Source organism: Gekko japonicus, unplaced genomic scaffold, assembly GCF_001447785.1.
Source record: "Gekko japonicus isolate JY-2015 unplaced genomic scaffold, Gekko_japonicus_V1.1 scaffold911, whole genome shotgun sequence".
In the NCBI taxonomy this organism is placed as follows: Eukaryota; Metazoa; Chordata; class Lepidosauria; order Squamata; family Gekkonidae; genus Gekko; species Gekko japonicus.
In genome coordinates this window covers 580,113-601,388 of record NW_015172582.1, presented here as the reverse complement: position 1 = coordinate 601,388, position 21,276 = coordinate 580,113, and the positions used below count along the sequence as shown (strand labels likewise).

The 21,276-nt window shown below is 42.0% G+C and overlaps 1 protein-coding gene across 3 annotated transcripts in view; it reads left to right on the top strand.

Moving 5' to 3' along the window:
• Positions 1 to 21,276, top strand: part of AGL (amylo-alpha-1, 6-glucosidase, 4-alpha-glucanotransferase) — a 53,851-nt gene that overhangs the window by 8,344 nt on the left and 24,231 nt on the right. For 2 of the 3 annotated variants that reach the window (XM_015421468.1, XM_015421467.1), the window contains exons 5-16: positions 3,008 to 3,211; positions 6,096 to 6,277; positions 7,193 to 7,304; positions 8,344 to 8,467; positions 8,991 to 9,093; positions 9,202 to 9,299; positions 10,313 to 10,455; positions 13,633 to 13,820; positions 17,116 to 17,239; positions 18,626 to 18,789; positions 20,911 to 21,012; positions 21,251 to 21,267. In XM_015421468.1, coding sequence (XP_015276954.1) covers positions 3,008 to 3,211; positions 6,096 to 6,277; positions 7,193 to 7,304; positions 8,344 to 8,467; positions 8,991 to 9,093; positions 9,202 to 9,299; positions 10,313 to 10,455; positions 13,633 to 13,820; positions 17,116 to 17,239; positions 18,626 to 18,789; positions 20,911 to 21,012; positions 21,251 to 21,267 — 1,561 coding nt within the window. The remainder of the gene's footprint in view (positions 1 to 3,007; positions 3,212 to 6,095; positions 6,278 to 7,192; positions 7,305 to 8,343; positions 8,468 to 8,990; positions 9,094 to 9,201; positions 9,300 to 10,312; positions 10,456 to 13,632; positions 13,821 to 17,115; positions 17,240 to 18,625; positions 18,790 to 20,910; positions 21,013 to 21,250; positions 21,268 to 21,276) is intronic. The other variant, XM_015421469.1, reaches the window with a different exon arrangement.

Below are 21,276 nucleotides of genomic sequence, written 5' to 3'. Positions count from 1 at the left end.
CCCCGAGTCGCACAGGAGCGCTGTGGCTTGGGCGAGGCCCAGAGAGCCTCGCACTCAGGTCCCCCAAGCCGCGCTTGGGGGACGGGAGAGCCCGTCGCCGCGTCCCCCAGCCGACCAGGAGCGCTGCTGCTCACGGGACCCCTGGAGAGCCCCACCGCTGGCTTCCCCGACCCCCGCCGAAGCGGTAAGTAAGCGATCCGCGGGGGTGGGGGTGGCAGGGGCTTGATGGAGGTGGTGGGAGAGTCTCCCTCCCTCCATCTCTTTGCATCTTTTCCTCCTTTTTCTTTCTCTCCTTTTCTTTCTTCTATTTCCCTTCTCTTCCTTCCTCTCTTTTCCTCCTTTCCTTCTCTCCTCCCTCTTTCCTTCCTTCTTCCCCTCTTTCTTTCTTTCCTGCCTTCTTCTCTTTTTTCCTCCTTTCCCTGTCTCCCTCCTTCTTCCCTTCTCTTTCTTGCCCTCCTTTTCCTTCTGTTTCTTTCCCTCTTTCTTCCCTTATTTCCTTCTCTCTACTCTCTCTCTTTCCTTCTGTCTTTCCTCCTGTGGCCCAACTCTAGTGAGAAGGGGTTTAAAGTTTAAACCCCTTCTCTCTTCGCTCGCCACCCAAGGGGAGGGGAGGCTTTTGAAGATGCCTCCCCCCTTTTGCTTCCCCTTCTGCCATCACTTCCGGTGATGTCAGGGGGCGTGGCATATGCTAATAGCCCAGTAGCTCATTAGCATATGCTAATGAGCTCCTGCAGCTCTTTTTCTACAAAAAGACCCCTGGATACAGAAAATTCACCACTGTTTCAATAATTACATCACTTTGGGTGGAAAGAAAATAGAGGGTCTTATGTTCATCAGATTGGCCTGTTAGATCCAATAATAACTGATCTAAATACATAGTATAAATGTCAGAATAGTGGGTACAAAAAGACATCAATACTTTCTACTTCATTCCTGCCATGTTCGCACAACCTTTGTGCATATGGAATCTTTTGAAACCTCTCGTGAAGTACTGCTGAAGGCTATACATTAAAACGGGCTAGCATATAAGCTCTGCGAGTAAGCGGATCGAAGGGGCAAAAGAAATACGTTGTTAGCAAACCAATAGGAGAAATCCCTAACCTCAAGGGAGAACATCTACCAGAAGCATGACTACTCAGTACTTGTAACTCAATATCCAAGAGTCTTTGTTTGATTAAAACAAAGGTTGAGGATTAAAACAGGCTGATTTTTCTGACAGAAACAGCAATTCTTCAAAACTGATCCCAGCTACAGCAATCTTCTTTTCTATATATGATAACCATGAGGAAGACTGAAACTCAGCCAAAACTTGGGAAATGAGACCGTTAGGATTAGCATTGGTTTTAAAGTGTAGATTTAACCAAAATTTGAATGTTATAATCCATGCTTTGGTCTCAAGGAGTCTTTGATTGGTTGATGCAGATAGCTGCATAGGAAACACATGCAGGAAGGCCTAGGATTTTCTGGAGAAAGTTAGATTGAATTTTTTCTCTTCCTTATTAATAGCGCGAATCCAAATTGGGATCCCTTAAAGCAATTTAGCACAGATTTTGTTACTAAAGACTGCTGGAACATATTGATTACCCTTAGAGTAATAAAAACCGGTAATCACAAGTGTGTCATTATTCATAGATTCCATCACTTCCCTTTTATGCACAGCCCAACTAGACTTACAGTGGAAGAACATTCCTAGATATTTAAAACTTTAAACCTGTTCAATATATTCCCCTCTTATCTTCCACTTAGCCAGTTTCCACACCTTCCCCAAAACAATAATTTTTGACTTCTGTAAATTTAGGGTCAGTTTGTTTAACTCACAGTAGTCCATAAAACAGTAAAGCAGCCTTTCAATCCTATATGCGAGAAGGAAAGTAGTAATGCATCATCTGCATAAAGCAGAAGGGGGGTCAGGAAGCACACCAAGTTTGTCTCCAAACCATGTCCTACAAGGATGTTCAGTATTTCATCATTGATCTTCTGTGCAGTCCCACGTGGGGACTGTACATGAGCAGACCTGGCATCAGATAGGTTTTTACAGCTAAGAGCCTCCAGGGGGTGCTGCAAGCCGGAGCCAAAAGTTTGTTCCCACCCAGGGATCATGTGCTCCTGTGCAGCAGCACCCCCTCTACCCTCAGTCCCTCTTTTGCCACCGAAGGAGTAGGTCATGCATTTGAGTCTCCAGCTTTGTTAGGTCTTTGAAAGATTGTGGAAGATATTCAGGCTTCTGAGTTATCCACATGGCTCAGAAAGCATTTTTCAAGAAGTGCTTCCATTGTGAAGTGAAAATGACCCAGACCGATGAACACAACCTCTATCTGTTCTGTCTGGGCAAAGGGCGTAGTGTGGCCACATGTAGGGCCTGTCAGCATTTCACCCCAAAAGCCTGGGGTGACAGGGTGTCGAAGTTGAAAGCAGCCTTGTGGGGAAAAGCCATTAAAGCCTCTGAGCCTCCAGCTAAGGTGGCTCAGGAAAAACTGCCAAAGTCCGTGTCCTCGGAATCAGTGTGCTTGGCTACACTGCCTGGATTCACATCTCAGCGGGTCAAACCACAGTCACGTTCTCTTCGAGCCAGTTGTGCTTCATCTTGAACCTCCAGTCAAGAAGCCTAAGGGCAAAACAAAGGAGAAGCATAAGGTGGCGCCACAACCCAATGCCCCCATCTCCGTGCCGGAAACATTACTGACCCTACAAGAAAAGCCCAGGACCGTGTTTCCAGGTCCGGGATCTCCTCCACTCTCTGTTTCCAGTGGTGAAAAGAATATGGCTTACCACAAGGCCAGATCCCACTTGAATCCCTCTGAAGGCTCCTAGCTGTAAAAAACTATGCAATATCAGGCCTGCTTATGCGCAGTCCCCATGTGTGCCTGCACAGAAGATACTCAATGAAGAGCAGTTACAGGTAAGTCCAACTCTGTTTTTTCTGTGCACTGTATGTTATCACACCTCTAAGCAGGGGGAGAAAAGATGTCCATATGTATTATTAACATAGTTCCTTATTGCTTTGTAGGTTATAACATGGTTCACTTGACACCAATACAGAAACTTGGGCTATCTAGATCGTGTTATTCATTGGCTGACCAGCTGGAAGTAAATCCTGATTTTTCAACCCCCAACAAAAAGTGTTCCTGGAGCGAAATTGGAAAACTAATAGAAAAAATGAAAAATGAATGGAATATGCTTTGTATTACAGACGTAGTCTACAATCACACTGGTACGTTTATTTTCATTGTCTTGGCCATGGGTAACTCTCATTATGAAATCATCTGCAAATTTCAACTTCCACTGACTGTTGCAATGGCACATATGCAAGTAGGTTCAGGTATAAAGCTAATATTAGGTTATTCTCTGTCTGCACTAAATCCTGGCTTCTTGTCTGAAGAATAAAGGCATTGGACCTGCTAAAGTCCTGCTGTAATATGTAGTATTTTTGCATTTCAAATGCAAAAAAGAGCTTAGAACCTTTTTGCAGTTGAGCGGATAAAGGTGGGTTATAGTGAGAATTTTCTCCCGTCAAGTACTTGATCTGTCAAGTCATAGAAATTAATAATTTTAGCACATAGTGAAATTAGCATGCTGATCCAAAGTTTTTAGGCATATTGGCATACTGCTTGTATATAAAAGGGGGAACTGCATATTATTTGTAGTTCCCCAATTATTTTTATTTTTTAAATAGACTGAAGTGGCTGCTGTTGAAAGGGAAACTCTATTGCTGAGGAAGAGAGGATTCTTTCTCATGCAATTGCTTGTCAGTTGTGCCCAGCAGGGATGAAATTTGGATTAGTAATGGGGAGGGGGGGGAATGGGTGCAAGGGGAAAGAGTTCAATAGCCTGTCTTCTCAACGTAGTAAGTCTGGGAGGAAGAAACAGCCAGATGTCAGGTAATGTGCAGCCCACCCTGAACAGATAGCCATTTACACGTGAATTTAAGTATTACATATAAATACTTGTGAAATTACCAGGTTTTTGCTGACAACAGCCTTGGACAAAAGCACTGCTTTATCCTTGGAGGCTGTATCTTCTGTCACTGATCGTCATGGGACTTTCCCATATCCCTCAGAGAATTTCACACTAGTGTTGTATGTTTTTGGAAGCACCTAACACTGGCATGAAAAATTTATGTGGTTAGAGTGGATGACAAGATGAGAAATTTTAGATGTTACTTCTCTGGCATGGAACAACATCCATGCACAGGCTATTTTCAGTGTGTGTACAGTGTACAGATTTCTCTTTTGGGCTAAATGGTGGGTTTCAGAGCTTCATTAGTTCTATTGCTGGCATTCTTCCCAGAAACATTACTTACACAGGCGTGAATGTCAGAACTCACCCATGCTCCTACACTTCATCTTCTTTCCAATATGTCTTGGTATGAACCTTCCTGTGTCTAATTTAGTCTAAAAAATTTCCTTAATATGTACAGCATCCCATTAATGCACTTTACAACTTCTTACTGGTACATGACAAATAGTCCCTAATAGTTAATCATTTCAGTTGTGGTTATAAAGCTCAATCAGTGTTAAATACATTTGGCATGTAGCTGTTGAAATATACAAAATGAGCAAAGTTGCTTTTAAACAGTTGGTTTTACCAGAGTAGTAAGTCCCCCCCCCCCCTTTAGCTGCCATATATGTACTGGTTTGGGTACAGTGTAAAATGCTGCTGTCTCAAAAGTTATTTCAATCAAATAATTTTTTGCTTTACAAAATGGCTCAAGGCAAACTAACAGAATTATAACAAACAACTCTGTTTGTACTGTCTGTCTTCTGTATGTGAGGGAGATGCATATAATTTTTTTCCTGTTTTTTTGTAAAGAAAAGGCATACTTCTTGCAAATTTTAGAAGTGGCCAAAGTGTTGTAAAACCTCATGCAGATAAGCAGAGCCCGAGAAATGCTCAAGTTCACTGCAGCCTTATTATGTTACTTCAATCAGCTGGCTGCTTTTAGCTGCTGCAGTGGCAGAGGTCCATGTTTGTAAAGGTCAGAACTTCGGTGAAAAGCAGATCTCTATGGCTCAGAATGCCAAGTTCCAAATGATCTTGAGTGTCATGGTAAGAGGACATTTTAAGGTGAGGAAGAGCAACTTACACTGCAATAGAGGGTGGAAGAATAAACTTCTCCCTTGGACAGTGTTTCTTATTTCTGAAGGGCTGAGCTTGCTTTTCTTTGCTGCTTTTGCATACAAGGGAATACTTCCTCCCAACAGGTCAACTGACACATGGGTGTACCTTTTTCAGTAAGATATCACTCAGCAATTCACAGATGAACTGCTACTGTTGGAGAAAGCATTGTGTCTGAAGTGATGAGAGAACTCTGGCTGTGATGTTGGTTTGGTGTTGAGACGCACAAATCTCCACTTAGTGTTGCCGTCAACAGGTGATGATATGCCTGTGTGACCTTGCCTTAATTCACAGAGAACTCAGTTCTCATAGTCCATGGAATGAGAGTTTTGCTAACTTCCAGAGCTCCTTGGGAGATCTCTTCCTGGGCTTACTTACTTCCTGAAAATAATCTTAGTCAAGGAAAAAGGGAACAACTGCAACAGAAATCAAAACCAAGAAACAAAGAATTGCAGTAGAACAATACCATATATGAATACAAAATACTTTGACCTTATGGATTCGTCACCCAAAAAGCCCTGTGTACATTTCAAAAGCAAGAATAATTTAAAAAATCACACATATATAAATAAATATAAGGTATCTCTTTTATTTACGAAGCATGAATAAAAGACCAACTGTGTTTTGACAATAGTCTTCCTCAGTGGTCCTAACATATATAACACACTATACTTTAAGTATTCAGTATTTATATATGATATTGCTTTTCTGCAATTTGTTGTTTCTTCGCTTTGTTCCTGAAAATGGCACCAATCAATAGGCAAGAGTGCTGCATCAGGTCTATCTTTATACATGGAACTTACGTACAAGTTTAATTCCTATTCACTTGGAAAACTGATTTCCTTGTGTCTTACAATAAAACCTCTATTGAAATGTTATTAGTAAGATAACTGATGTCCCAGAGTACCTGCTGGACAATGCTTATTTTTCCCCCTGGGTTTTGTTTCTAATTCTGTTTTTGTTTGTGTTTTTTCTCCAAGCGGCAAATAGTGAGTGGATCACTCAACATCCAGAATGTGCATACAATCTTGTTAATTCTCCTCACTTGAAACCAGCCTGGCTTTTGGACAGAGCCCTTTGTCATTTAACCTATAAAGTAGCTGGTGGCAAATGCAGTGATAAAGGGGTGCCTCCAGTGATTGAAAATGAGCATCACTTGAATGTAAGAGAATGAAAAATGTGTTTTGCTTGATAGCAGATACTGTTGATGCATAAGGAAAGTTTAATCTCTGCTTCGTGCAAATCTTTTCCCAGGCAGGTCTGTTTACAGTGCAGTCTTAAGAATGTATTCCTGAGAATAATAATAATTGTGTGCCATCCAATTGCTATTGACTCATGGTGTTTTCAAGGGTTTTCAAGGCAAGAGATGAGCAGAGGCGGTTTGCCGTCGCCATCCTCTGCATAACAACCCCCATCTTCCTTGGTGGTCTCCCATCCAAGTAATAGCCTGTTGCTGACCCTGCTTAGCTTCAAAGCTCCAACAAGACTGGTCTGCTCAGGAGTTTTCAGGGTGCTATTCCTGATCTTAAGGCCCTTTGAATATACCTGAATTAGGATTCTGAGGCAATCTGCTTAGGGAGGCATTGTAAATTACCTTCCTGGCCATGTTATAAAGACCAGTTAAAACATTTTAATATTTGAAAACATTTCCATTTGCATGGTTGTCTTTGATAGTCACCTTTATTGTCACTTTTATCTTTGATATGTCTGACTTTATATGTGGCCTGTAAGCTAGTTTTTGCTGTTAACTATGTTTTTCTGTCTTCATTGTGAATTTGTGGGGTTACTCCCAGGGAATTCTTTGTAAGATAGCACTGGAAATTGCCTTAAATACTTCTTTTTTATACAGGCAAATAATGTTCACACATTCTTGTGCTGTGGTGCTGCTCAAGACTGTCTCCACGTTTCCTAAATAAACTTATGGTGTTTGGTTCTCTGCTTGCTTTCTTCTAGTGTTCCTCATTGCTAAGCATATAATTTCAGTATTTCAGAAGTGTAGACACAAATGCATTTAGACTGAAAAAATGTGGCACTGAATTTTCTTTACCTACCTGACATTATTTATTTATTTTTACAGTGTATACGAAAAGTTATTTATGAGGATGTTTATCCCAAGATAAGATTATGGGAATTCTTCCAAGTAGATGTTAACAAAGCAGTGCAACAATTTAAAACACTTCTAACTCAAGGTAAAAAAAAATGCTTCTTGGTGAATGCATGCACTTCTGTTTTATGGCATAATCACTGAAGAGAAATGACTGGGATCCAAAGAGTGGCTTCAGCTCATGCATAGGGATTGTGCTAGCCCAGCAGAATTTTTGGCTAAAATACCACAGTCTCCTCGACACCCACACCTCCTTCATGTTGTGTGGTGTCTCAAAATGCTTCTGAAACTCCCTTCAGTTTAAGCAACAGTTTGTCTTACATCATTGTAGCATGAGTGAAAAATCAGTGTAACACACACACACACACACACACACACACCCTGGACCTTTTAAATGACTTCACAGTTCTCTGGATCCTGGCTATTAAATGTTTTATTTGGATGTAGAATACATTTTAGTAATGAAATGCTATCTGTGCCAAGATATTATGAACAAAAATGTCAAATAATGAATTCCTCCTTCTGGCTTTCAAAGGGAAATGTGTTTTTCAAACACTACCCCCCATGAGTTTAAAAATATGGAACAGCATCTCTTCATAGGATCTAATATGTGAACTCCTTCCTGGCCCCACTGATGGACCTCCTGATGGCACCTGGTATTTTTGGTCACTGTGACAGAGTGTTGGACTGGATGGGCCATTGGCCTGATCCAGCATTGGCTTCTCTTATGTTCTTATGCCTTAATTTGTGTCAGTGGATCCTTGGGTGGACTTTGCTAAGTGAAGTTAGTCTTGCATGATGCATGGGGTAGGAAGGGTTTGTGGCATCTGCACTGTGTACTTCACTGAAGCTATTCTGTATGTATGAAGCCATTCCTGATTCTGAATCTCCACCCCCTGCCCCAACTATGGAAGGCTTTAATGGGTTCTGTTTTATTGACGTTGAACACTAGCTCTCTCCTTTTGTCATTCTGATTCTGGAAGAACGTAAATGGTTTCTCCTTGTGGACCCACAGATGGGCTGCTGGATTGTATTTGTCTTCATCTTGGTTTCTCAAATAAATTAGAATAACTTAATTGACAATTAAATGCCTTTTAAATTAATTTCAAAATTTTCCTTTTCAGCAGGTGGCTCAAAAGTTAAAACCGATCCTAGTCAACATCTTGCAATCATTCAGGATCCTGAATTTAAGAGATTCAACTGTACTGTAGATATGAATATTGCGCTGAATACCTTCATACCACATAGGTACTGCATCGCTTGGTGTATTTTAAATGCTGAAATGTATGGCACTGCTTGCTTTTGCTGGAAAAGAAATTAGAATGCCATTCAGGTGTTGAGTGTTGTTGGAACATTCTCTACCTCACTCATAAGCAAATGAGAGTCCAATAAGAACTGCTTCCATTTTCCATAGTAGTTTCTAGTTCTTACTTGGGTCAGAAGTTTCTCAGTATGCACAAATAGTAAGGTGGTTTCAGACCTGTGTCATCAAGCATATATTTAATGGAAAGACAGTGATTCCTTACTATCCAAAATTCCAGTGCTTTTCAGGTAGTACAGCTTTTCTTCATGGACATAGCAAAGGTGTGCCCCACATGCAGAAAAATGTACTAACAGGCCTGACTGCCTTTGCTACAGAGATCTGATGTTTGCATTAGAGTTGGAAGGCACTGGCTTCATTTTGTATTTATTTATTTATTATTGAATTTATGACCTTTTTAAGTTGAGTTTTCAACCCAGTTTCATGGATTTTCCTTGTGTGTTTATTTAGCAATGGGCCTGCTGCAATAGAAGAGTGTTGTAACTGGTTCCGCAAGCGAATTGAAGAACTAAATGGTGAACAGTACCGGCAAATAAATTACCACCAAGAGCAGGTCATACTGATAATGAAGCTCTTGAAATTCTTTCATCCTTCATACCTTGTTGAGAGTTTTCATGGAATTTTTTAGTTTTAGTGATACAATTGTCTTAATGGCTTCTAGGCAGTCAATTGCATCTTGGCAACAGTGAACTATGAACGACTGGCTGGTCATGGTCCCAAACTAGGTGCTGTAACTAGAAAGAATCCTTTAGTTACAAGGTATTGTATCTTGTTTCACATTGAAGAAAATGTACTGTAAAACAAATGAATGTTGATAGTTACTTAGCTCCCTGAATAAGGGAGTTTTATGGGATAAGTGTGGTACATATAGGAAATTTGCAACAGTATATGTTGGTATTCACATGTGAATGTTGAATAGTACCATTCAAATTCTGTGAATGTTTGAAAACTTGGATGTAAGCTAGTGAATATGAAGTATCATTTAGACTTGATTTTCACCATTCACACTTTTCAGACATTGACCAAGTTGTTTGGTTAACACTGCCTTTGCATGATGTACAATCGTGGACACCAGTTTCTGTCTCTGCCTCACAGCAGTGCAGGTTGGGATACCCTCTAGGTCACAATGGGGAAAAGAGCGAAGGTGGTGAAACCAGCATTTGTCAAGGAATCCAGGATTCTAATGATTGCCTGCAACCCAAATCCTGGTTTTATAAACAAACCATGATTATATGAATGAATGGAGCCAAAATACCCATCTGCACAATAACTATGCAAAATTGGGGGCAGTGTTTGTTGGGTTTTTTGCTGTTTAAGGGGCAGTAATCTTACCAGTCCAAGCATTATGGCAGATTATACTTAGTCTCCTAAATACATGGCAGAAGATGAAATGCCTGAGTAATTTAACTTTAAAATGTATGAATAATATGTGTTCTAAATTACTGAATTAAAGCCATTTAAAGGAAATAATGTATTTTAAAACATACAATATGTATGTAGTGATGTATAATCTAATCTGCAGTTAGACTACAGGTATCCATGAAGCTGGAAATAATTTTTCAGGATTGGGGTCTAACAAGGTAATAGTGGGTTGAAACAGACAAGAAGCTGTGAATTTCAAAGAAAGTAGCCATTTTCAAGAGGGTAAAGGTTTGTTTTTCCATTATGCAAATGCCTTTTTATTAGCAGCATTTATGAAAAGATATATCTTGGTTGTCATTTAAAATTATATGCTGTCTGATGCAAGACGAAATAATTTCTGCATATTGCAGGTACTTTACTTACCCATTTAAAGAGTTTAGCCTGGAAGAAGAAGAAGAAATGATGATGCATCAGCCTGATAAAGCAAGTTATTTCATGGCCCATAATGGCTGGGTGATGGGAGATGATCCTCTGAGAAACTTTGCTGAACCCGGTTTGTAAATCTGAACATTTTATCTTGCCTTCCTCTTTTGTAGCTGAAGAAGGGTGTTGTGGCAAATTAGCAGTTACAATTGTATAGCAGTTTATTTCTGCAACACACAAATAGATTCAGCTTTTATTAGAACCCTGGTTTCCTGAAATTTGTCAACTTTTAGAATATTTGAACCCTGCCTTTCTCTTTCAGAGAAGGACCCAAGGTGGCATGCAACAATATTAAAAACTGTAATAATGAAATATACCTCTGAAAATAGGTAAAGGTTTTCCTTGCTCGAAAGCCAGTCGAATCCAACTCTAGGGATGCGGTGCTCATCTCCGTTTCCAAGCCAAAGAGCCAGCGCTGTCCAAAGACGTTTCCGTGGTCATGTGGCCGGCATGACTAGACACCGAAGTGCACGGAACACTGTTACCTTCCCACCAAAGTGGTACCTATTTATCTACTTACAATTTCTTGCTTTCAAACTGCTAGGTTGGCAGGAGCTGGGGCCAGAGACGGGAGCTCACTCCGTCATGCAGCACTCAGGTCTCGAACTGCTGAACTACCGACCTTCCACAGCCTGCAGTTCAGCGTCTTAACCACTTGAGCCACTGCAGCCCCTTAACCTCTAAAAATAAACCACCATAAAGCAACAATAATTTTAGAAAATACTAAAAATAACTACTGCATCTAAAAACTCTCAAGCCTCAGAATGACTGCCATATGGCACCTATAAGTACCCTCAGAAGCTCTCCTGAATGACTCAGTTTTGCAGTTAACTGAATATCAGGAGAGAGGGAGCCTTCTACACAAACTGCAACAAGGTATTCCACAGCACCAGTGCGGCTACAGAAAACGTCTGGAACCAGACTGCAGCAGATCACGTCACTCCACAAAGCCATATCAGCAACAGAGTTATCTGGAATTGCCACACAGGCTTATGCAGGGAGGGATGGTCCTTGGGGTATGCAGATCCCAGAATGGCTTTATAGGCCAAAGCTGATAGCTTCATGTGGACTTCAAAACAAGCAGGAAGCCAGTCCAGCAATTTTAAATTAGGGGCCACTAAATTGAGCAGCTTGTATTTTGAACCAGTTCACATTTCCTTGTTATCTTCACAGGCAGCCCCTTATAGAATGTATTACGGTAGTCCATTCTCAGATTAGAATGGCTTGATTGGCTAGGTTTAAAAAGAGACTTTACATGTTAGGTGTAACTGAAAAATTATGGTATTTCTACCATATTTGCTTGCTTTTCCAGCAATAGGATTATGTATAATAAGACTCCAAGCCGCTTGGAGAAAAAACACAAACAGTTTGCTAATAATGACCTCATTCCATTCATAATAGGAGCATAACTCCTTCCAGGACCTCTGCACTTTCAGCCAGCTCCTCTCCGTTGCTGTGAGGATAAAATAGAGGAGAGGAGAATGATGTAAGCCACTTAGGGTCCCTATATGGGAGAAGGAAGAGTATAAATGAAATAAATAATAAAAGTTGCCATAAGGACTTAGGCTGAAAGGCAGGTTATATAAGATAAATTAATGGCACTGATTGGTTTTGCTAACTTAAATACTTACAACATTACTGCTTTCTAAAACTTATTCTTCACTATTTTACAAAACCCATTTCTGGACCCATCTCAATCTGGCTTTAGGTTGGGTTGGGTTGCCTTGGTTGATGACCTCTGTTAAGGACTAGACAGGGGGAATGTGAACCTGCTAGTTCTGCTGGATCTCTGAGCAGCTTTTGATACTATCAACCATAGCACCCTACTGAGCTGTTTCTCATCACTGGGACTAAGGGGCTCTATGTTATGGTGATTTGAGTCCTATGGGGGGGGTCGGTGGTGTTAAAGGATTCCTGCTCTGCCCCATGGCCATTGGCCTGTGGGGCACTGTGGGGTTCTATGCTATATGAAGCCACTGGGAGGGATCTTCAGGAGGTTTGGGCTGCAATGTTGGATGATTCCCACATAATACCTTTCTTTTTCAGAAAATTCTGAGGATGTTGTTGATGTTAAACCAGTGCTTCGAGTCTGTAATGGGCTAGATGAGGGTGAACAAGATAAACTTAATCCTGACAGAGGTTCTCTGGGCTAGTAGAAAGGCAGACCAGGGATTCAACATCTCTCCTCTCTTGGATGAGATGATAGTGCCCTTGAAAAGCCAGGTTCACAGCTTGGGAGTGCTGCTTGACCCAGCAGTCACTTTAGAAAACCAGGTGGCAGTGTGGAGTGCTTTTGCCCAGGTTCGACTGGTGCACCAGCTGTGCCCATCCCTGTCTCAGTCTGATTTAGCCACAGTGATCCATTCCTTAGTTACATCTAGACTGGAATATTGCAATGTGCTCTACTTGGGGCTACCCTTGAAGAGTGTTTGGAAGTGCAGAATGCTGCAGTTAGACTTCTGGTTGGGGCTAGCTACCAGGAGCATATGACAACTTGATACTGCAGCAATTTCACTGGCTAACAATCTACTCCCGAGCTCAATTCAGGGTTGTGGTTTTGTCCTGTAGAGCACTACATGGCTTGCGATCAGGGTATCTAAAGAATCATCTTTTCCTATACATTCCTTCCCAGGAATTAAGATTGCAGGTAAAGTGACTCCTGACTGTCCCACCAATCAAAGAAGCTCATCTGGTGGGCACATGACAGAAGGCCTTTTTGATGGAAGCCCCAGGATTATGGCACCCTCTCCCCAGGAAGGAATGCCTGGCCCCCTGACAGTCACTTTTCAGGAGGCTGTATTAGAACTGTATTTGACTGATTTAGTTTTCATTTATTAGCAGTCCTGATTGGAGTTTTTAAACTGTGACCTTTTTATGTGTTTTATAATTATTGTTCTATCCATACTGTCTTTATTGAGTTTTTTATAACTGTGTTATTTATATTGTTAGCTACCTTGAGTTATGCAAGGGAGAAAGCTGGCCAATAAATGTTTTAAATAAATAAATAAATAAAGTAAACAGAGTTTTTATATTGAGCAAGTTACCTCTAGATTGTTGCGTAATGCATGAATTGAAATGGTTCTGTTACTAACATAAGCAAAACTGTTGAAAACAATCATATTTATTTACTGACTTCATTTATAGCCTACCTTCCTTGTTGAAACTCAAGGTGAATTACAGAATTAGAAAACGATGCAAAAAGGGCAGTATAATGTATACCTGAATAAGCATCTTGATTTTTTTACAGGTTCAAATGTCTACTTGAGAAGAGAGCTCATTTGCTGGGGTGACAGCGTCAAGCTGCGTTATGGGAACAAGCGAGAAGACTGTCCATATCTCTGGGCTCACATGAAGAAATACACTGAAATGACCGCCAAATATTTCCATGGAGTACGTCTTGACAACTGCCACTCAACACCTCTTAATGTGGCTGAGGTATAGAACAACAAAGCACTATTGTAGCAAAATAACCCAAACCCACAATGTGTTCATTGATGTGAAACCTATTTTAAGCATCTGTACGCAACCAGCTGTTTTTCATCACTAATTAAATTTTGCTTCATTTTGGGATGGACTCTTTTCCTGCATGGCCAGGACCCTCTGAACATAGCAGGATGCTTTTGACTAGCTAACAGTGGGCAGCCACTGTTTTTTTTCCTCTGTTTTTGTGGTGTCGTGGTATAGAGTGTTGGCCTTGGACTAGGGAGATGTGACTCCAAATCCTTGCTTGCCCTTTAAGCTTACTAAATAATCTTGGCTTAGTTGCAATTTTCAGTCTAGTCTACCTCAAAAAAATATTTATTTTGGTTAGACCAGTGGTAGTTATTTCATGGTTCGTAGACAACCACATTCACAATTACTGGGAAACAAAAGAGCCACATGACTACTACATGCCCTGTGGAACACATCCATAAGTTATAACTACTAACGTTGTAGCCCTGACTTGGATGGCCCAGGCTGGCCTGATCTCATTGGATCTCAGAAGGTCGGCCCCAGTCAGTACTTGGAGGAGTAACCACCAAGGAAGTCCACCATCTCTGAACATCTCTTGCCTTGAAAACCCTACAGGATTGCCATAAATCAGCTGCAACTTAACAGCACTTTCCACCACCTTTATGTAATTATGACCTTTTAGATTACCAGAGTACCTCTGCACATGTAGGGTTGTCTCTCCCCATCACTGTTGAACCCTGGCCAACCCTTGTGTATCAGGAGTGAGGGGAAGAGCTTTCCTTTCTGCCTTCTCCTCAGCATGAGGCATAGCTGGTCAAACTCACTTAACACACTCTAGACCAGAGTTGAGATTGCCAAGTTGCCTGATGGAGGACCAGATGGCTAAGAAGAAAGGGAGTAAAACCATCGCTACCCCACTTTGACCAGCCTCCTCTTTTCCTGGATGGCTGCTCTGAGGGTTTTACTCTCTCCTCTCTGCAATCTACTTTCTCTCATCCTGGCAGTTGCCCTGGTGCTCAGTTGAGAGCTGCAGAGAAGAGCCTTTCTTCCATCCTTGGAATGAGGCTCATAGCTTAGGAAAGGCTCATAGCTTACCCAGCTTTGAGTTCCTCCAGTGGAGTTCACCATGGGAACCATTTGCCAACCACAGGCCTGATGAGGCAGTTGGTTCCCTTCCTTGAATGCAACGACTTGGCAACAGTAATCCATGCAATGGTCACTTTGAGATAGGACTACTGTAATGCTCTCTACATGGGGCTGCCCTTGTCACAAATCTGGAAGCTACAGCTACTGCAAAATGCTGCAGCCTGGCTTTTAATGGGTCTCCCAATGCGGGAGCACATTCAACCTGTGCTGAAGACATTGCACTGGCTACCGATAGCATACCAAATTCGCTTCAAGGTGCTGGTTCTTACCTTTAAACCCTTTATGGTCAGGGACCTACATACCTGAGGGACCACCTTTCCCCACATGTTCCCCAGAGAGCACTGCAATCCAGGTCCCAACATCGATTGGCCCTCCGCGGACCCAAGGATGCCAGGCTGACTATAAGCAGGGCCAGGGCTTTCTCGTTGGCGGCTCCTCTCTGGTGGAATGAGCTCCCAGAAGAGATCAGGGCCCTGCGGGACCTCATGCAGTTCCGCGGGGCCTGCAAGACGGAGCTCTTCCACCGGCCTTCAATTAGGAGCTGCCCCCGATAGAGAACCCTGTTCCCTGAAGCCACCAGAACAGCCTGTGTCGGCTGCACAAAGGTTAGATCTGTGGGCTGACCACTAGGATGGAATAGTGAAGGTTGACCACCATCATCTAATAATTTATTAGTTTCATTAATGTTAGCACCTTTTAATACTGGAATGTTTTATATGGTTTTAGGACTATTTAAAGTGCTTACTCGTGTGCTTTTGTTCTTTGATGTAAGCCGCCCTGAGCCAGCCTTGGCTGGGAGAGCGGGGTATAAATCTGCTAATAAAATAAAATAAAAATGTTGAAAGTATTTCAGATTAATCCTCAGTGATGTTTACAGGGACAGTGTTAAAATAATCCACTGTTGTCATCCTCATAGTGCAGATTGGGCTTAATGCTGAGAGGCAATGGCTTGGCTAAAACAATCTCCAGGACTTCACTAGAAATTCAGTAGGACTTCCTGACTCCTGCTTCCTAAAGGCATATGATCAGTCTCTCAACAGCTGTTTTTCCTTTTAATGGGGGGGGAGGCGCAAGGAGAAAGAGCCTCATATCTGATTGAACCTGCAGTGGGAATTATAGTCCTCAGTATTTCCCTGCCAAAATTCCCCTCCATGGTGGGAAAGGGTAGCATCCCCAGTGTGTCTTCCAGCATCTTATGTATTTCTAACCTTTAGCTACATTTCACTACTTCAAAGTGAGGCCTGGTTAAATTGGTGTCCCTGTAAAAAGATTATCTGTTAGAATCCAATAGCTGAACAGCACAACAAAGAAGACTTTGGGATGTTCTCTGAGCCTATATGAAGGTAGAGCATGATGACTTCTTTTGTTGAAAACATATCCTAAACAAACATGACTGAACATGACTGGGTGCTAACACCTTAATAAGAGATGGGCTTGTCTTTAATTGCTTTTGTAGGGCATCCTGTGCTATTTCCAAGGATACCCTAACCCCCAATAGCCACTTTTCAAGGACTTTAGTGGGAAGGCAAAGATCCCTTTCCACAAACCCTGCTTGGATTGTGACTGCTGGGATCCATGGTGCTGTGATGGGAATGACCCAGCCAGAGATCTTTTAAAATCTCACTGGTTTTATTGGGAGAGTGGAACCTTTTTCTGTTTTTTGGTCGTCATGCCTGATTATAATTTCCCTCCTTTAGAGAAGCATGTTGTGCCTGGGTAGCATCTAGGGCTGCCAAGTGGGGGCCGGGAAAACCCCTGCTTTGGAGGCCCGATTTCCGCCATGGCAGAATCGGGCCCCGGGGGGAACTCCACCCCCCAAAGCTGCGTCACCAGAGGTGATGCAGCCACGTCACTCACGTTGGGGGCATGGCCCAGATCGTCAGGGGGAAAACCATATGGTTTTCCCCCAGACGATCTGGGCCACGCCCCCAACGTGAGCAACGTAGCACGTCACTTCTTGTGACGTGCTGGTGGCGCGCACGCATCCTGGAGGAGCTCCCGGAGCCCGGCAAGACTCCCCCACTGCCAAGGGTAAGTACACATGGCAACCCTAGTAGCATCTGAATCAAGTGCCATTGACAAGATGCATGTTGTAAGGAAGCTGATTAAAAACATGTGTTGTGATCTGTAGGAGATGCTAGCAGCAGCCAGGTCAGTCAGACCTAATCTTTATGTGATAGCTGAACTCTTCACGGGCAGTGAGTACATTGACAATGTCTTTGTCAACCGCCTTGGAATTACCAGTCTGATTAGAGGTACCCAAAAAATGCAAAAGTCATGCATGGAAGGACTGATGTGGGATTGCTGTGTATGAGTCAGCCTCCTAATATCGAACTAATTTTGTGTTTTTATTTATCCTATTCTTGTCTCCTTTGCAAATACTTTCCCTTCCCCCATCACACACACACACTTTTGTTTCCCCTTTTTTCTTTCATTTGTGTCTTAATTCCTGGATTTGTGCTAACTTTCATGCATTGCCTTAACTTTACCGTGTTTGATTCTTAATTCTTTGGCCTTTTCCTTTCCTTTTTTGCTGTGTGGCATTTTCCCTGCTGTCCAAATCCATGCCTAGCCTTGTGCCCTTTCTTTTCTTCTGTTCTGCCTTTTCCCTCTCTGTGGCTTCCTCGGCTGTGCTTTTTGCAGTACATGCTGGACGCGGCTAGAAAATTGCGGCCCGATTTGTATGTAGTGGCTGAACTATTCACAGGAAGTGAGGAGCTGGATAATGTCTTTGTGAATAAACTGGGCATTAGCTCTTTAATAAGAGGTAGGCTTGCTGTGAATTGCTCTACTTTGTTCCTTGAGATTGTGCATGAAGGAAATGAATTGGCAAAATATTGACTTTGTATCACTTGCAAATACTTAACAATGCATTCCAGTTTTATAACTTATTTCACAATAATCAAAGCACTGTGGTCTACAGTAAGAAAGATGGTCTTACATATTTCAAATAGTGGTGATAGCTACAACCTCATTCCTGGAACCTGGTCGTATGAAGACATCCATCTCCTTTTGCTGTTGGAGATATAACACAGTCGGCCCCTAAGCATGATTATCGGAAAAGGGGTGACTATGTACTTCCTCTACTCTGGAACACGAGTTTCCCCCTGGTTTTCCCCTACTTGCATTAGCCATGGTTAAGGATTATAATGACACTGACCTTAATCATAGCTGCCTAAGTTCCTCCATAACTAAAAGCAAAACACTGGTTAAGAAGGAGCCTGGTTAACACAGAACTGTTATTAAAATCTGTACACATGTAACCATTAACCATCATTAAAATAGGGGGAAAGAGATACTTGATGAGATGGAGGATGGAAAAGTAGAATTCTGTAGCATATCACTGATCTCTTAACCAAAGCTAAGCGACTGGCCATTCTCCATCTACATTAGTCCTTTGTGGATTAGCTGAATTTTTGTTCTTATTGTGTCCCCCCCCCTTAAGAAAAACACACACACACATTAATTGATGTTGTACTAATGGTACCCATGGCTGTAGCTATCAGCAAAGGTCAATGGCTCGAGAGAATTTTCCCCCCAAGTATTTAAGTGATTATATTAGTTACATGTTTGCTCGCCTGGAATGCAGTGCATGGTTCTTCATGTTCATGACAAGTATTAACACGGGTCTTGTTCTGTAGAGGCAATGAGTGCATACAACAGTCATGAAGAGGGGAGATTAGTTTACCGCTTTGGAGGAGAGCCAGTTGGGTCTTTTGTGCAGCCACGTTTGAGGCCTCTGATGCCAGCCATAGCTCATGCACTGTTCATGGACATTACACATGATAATGAATGTCCAATTCAGGTAAGCAATGGGAATGGATTGTAACTGTTCAGTATAGGTTTCGTTATGAACCAAAGTTTAGTGTAAATATGTTTTAAAGTAATGATCATTTTAATGCCTATTTTGAATTGTAACTTATTGATAGGTGCTGAGCAATGTTCCCTCTAAGCTGTGGAGTCTTGTGAGCAAAAATTCTCCTTTGTGAGCTACTGGCATAAAAGTTGTGAGCAAGAGATTTGGCTACTGCATCAATGAGTGTGCTCTGGAGCCATCCTTCCTGAGCAAAGACAAAAAATGTGTGAGCCGGAGGCTAAAAAACTGTGAGCTAGCTCACACTAACTCCGCTTAGAGGGAACACTGGTGCTGAGTAGCTCTTAAAGATGTGTTTGATTTTACTTCTGCTGCACTTAACAAAAAATCTCTGTCTCCAGCAGCTAAAATGTTATAGAAAGAAAGCATTCTAGTGTAGCTATGAGTGACTGTTGATAGTTCAGCCTAGACTCCATTAAGCTGCAATGTATCCTTTTGTGAATCTCTAGCTTCTGTCCTTCTTGGAAAGTATTAAAATGGGATATATAGGTGCAGGTATATATTTAAACCTGATTTTATCTCATTTAAGACATTCAACAGTTTGAGGCTTGATCTGTACACATGTCAGGTACATAAGCCCTACAGTATTAGATAACATGAGAGAGAGAGAGAGAGAGAGAGAGAGAGAGAGAGAGAGAGAGAGAGAGAGAGATTGGATTTATACCCCACCCTTCACTACCCGAAGGTGTCTCAGAGTGGCTTACAAACTCCTTTCCCTTCCCTCCCCACAACAGACACCCTGTGAGGTAGGTGGGGCTGAGAGAGCTCTGACAGAAACTGCTCTTTTTCAAGAACAGCTCTTATCAGAACTACGGCTTGCCCAAGGTCATCCAGCCAGGTGCAAGTGGAGGAGTGGGGAATCAAACCCCGTTCTCCCAGATTAGAGTCCGCACACATTACCACTACACCAAACTGGCTATCCTGTGGTACTATCCTGTTTCCAAGTTGCCCCACTTTAGACTGCAGGTGGGGCTTACGCCATTGACTGTTCCTCCATACAAATAACTTCCCTATACACAGGACAGAAGCATGTTGGGGGAAAGGCTAAACTAGAATGGTTCTCCCCATCAAGCAGCTCTTCTGTGTGATGCTTCTTAATGGAGGAACTTTGACATTTGAGCCTCCGCTTACACTCCGAAGTGGTACAAGACAAACAGTAGTTTGCCAGGATACCTACTGTTTATGGGAACAGGTCTTACCTTGGACTTCTATACTGCATCTGTGATCTCCCATAGGTAGCTTAGCCAGAAGACACTCACATACACATACATGCCCAAAGGTGTCAAGTTATGCCCAGGTGAGCCAAGAGCCTACAGCTGCATTCATGATAAAACCATAGCTTATAAAATGTGGCCTGATCAAACCATGGTTAGTTGAGATAGCCAATGCAATCAACAGCTGTGTTTGGCAGGACTTCAGCTAGGCTTTGTTCCTGGCTTGCAATATCCCAGTTTACAAACCACAGTTTGGTAGGGTAGCACCATTTTACAAGGCCACTTGGCTACAGAGACAGTACAGGAGGGGTACTGCTGGGAGATGGGAGAGGAAACCAGAGGCAGACAACCAAGGGTATACACAAAATTGAGACTTAAGTCAAACAGATGAGCCAGAGTTAGTGCAAACTATGGTTCAAACATACCAACTTTGATCTTGACATCTGAATGCACCCCTGTTAACTCAGAAGTTACTACTACTGTATTCAGAAGGGCTTACACCAAGGTGAGAGCTCATATAATTGCATTTTTACAGTGCAGTACTGAGCAGAGTTGCATCCTTCGATCCCATTGTCTTCAATGACTTAGTAGGATAGCTCTGTTTAGGATTACACTGTCAGAGTCCCTCGTACACTGTATCAAATATAAAGCCAGGCTTTTTACCCTCTGTATCAATAAAATATATACTGCAGCAGATTGTGAGCTTGTACCTGACAAGTATAAGTATGGCATATTTCCTGCAAACCTCTGTATTTTCTGTATATGAATACAATATTACCTGAATAAAGAAGACTAGATGCTAGACTTGAGTAAATTTCTTTTCGCTGCTTATTGCTAGCATCGATCTGCTTATGATGCCCTTCCGAGCTCAATGATTGTTTCCATGGCATGCTGTGCTACAGGGAGCACTAGAGGCTATGATGAACTGGTGCCCCATCAGGTGTGTATTTTATCATTAACGGTTTTTATAGGCTTATAAATACAATTGCCATGGTATTGGAACATGTACCGCAATCTAAGAAATAGCTTGTGGATTTCCTTCCAATACAAAGAGATTGTGGCCCTAATTTATTTTCTTAATCTTTAAACATTGAAAGTTGAAGCTTTCGCAAAATCGGTCATACAAGTTTTTCTGATCGGTGAAAGGTTGCTAAATGGCTGCTTATTTCGATTTGCAGATTTCTGTGGTTTCTGAAGAGCGGCT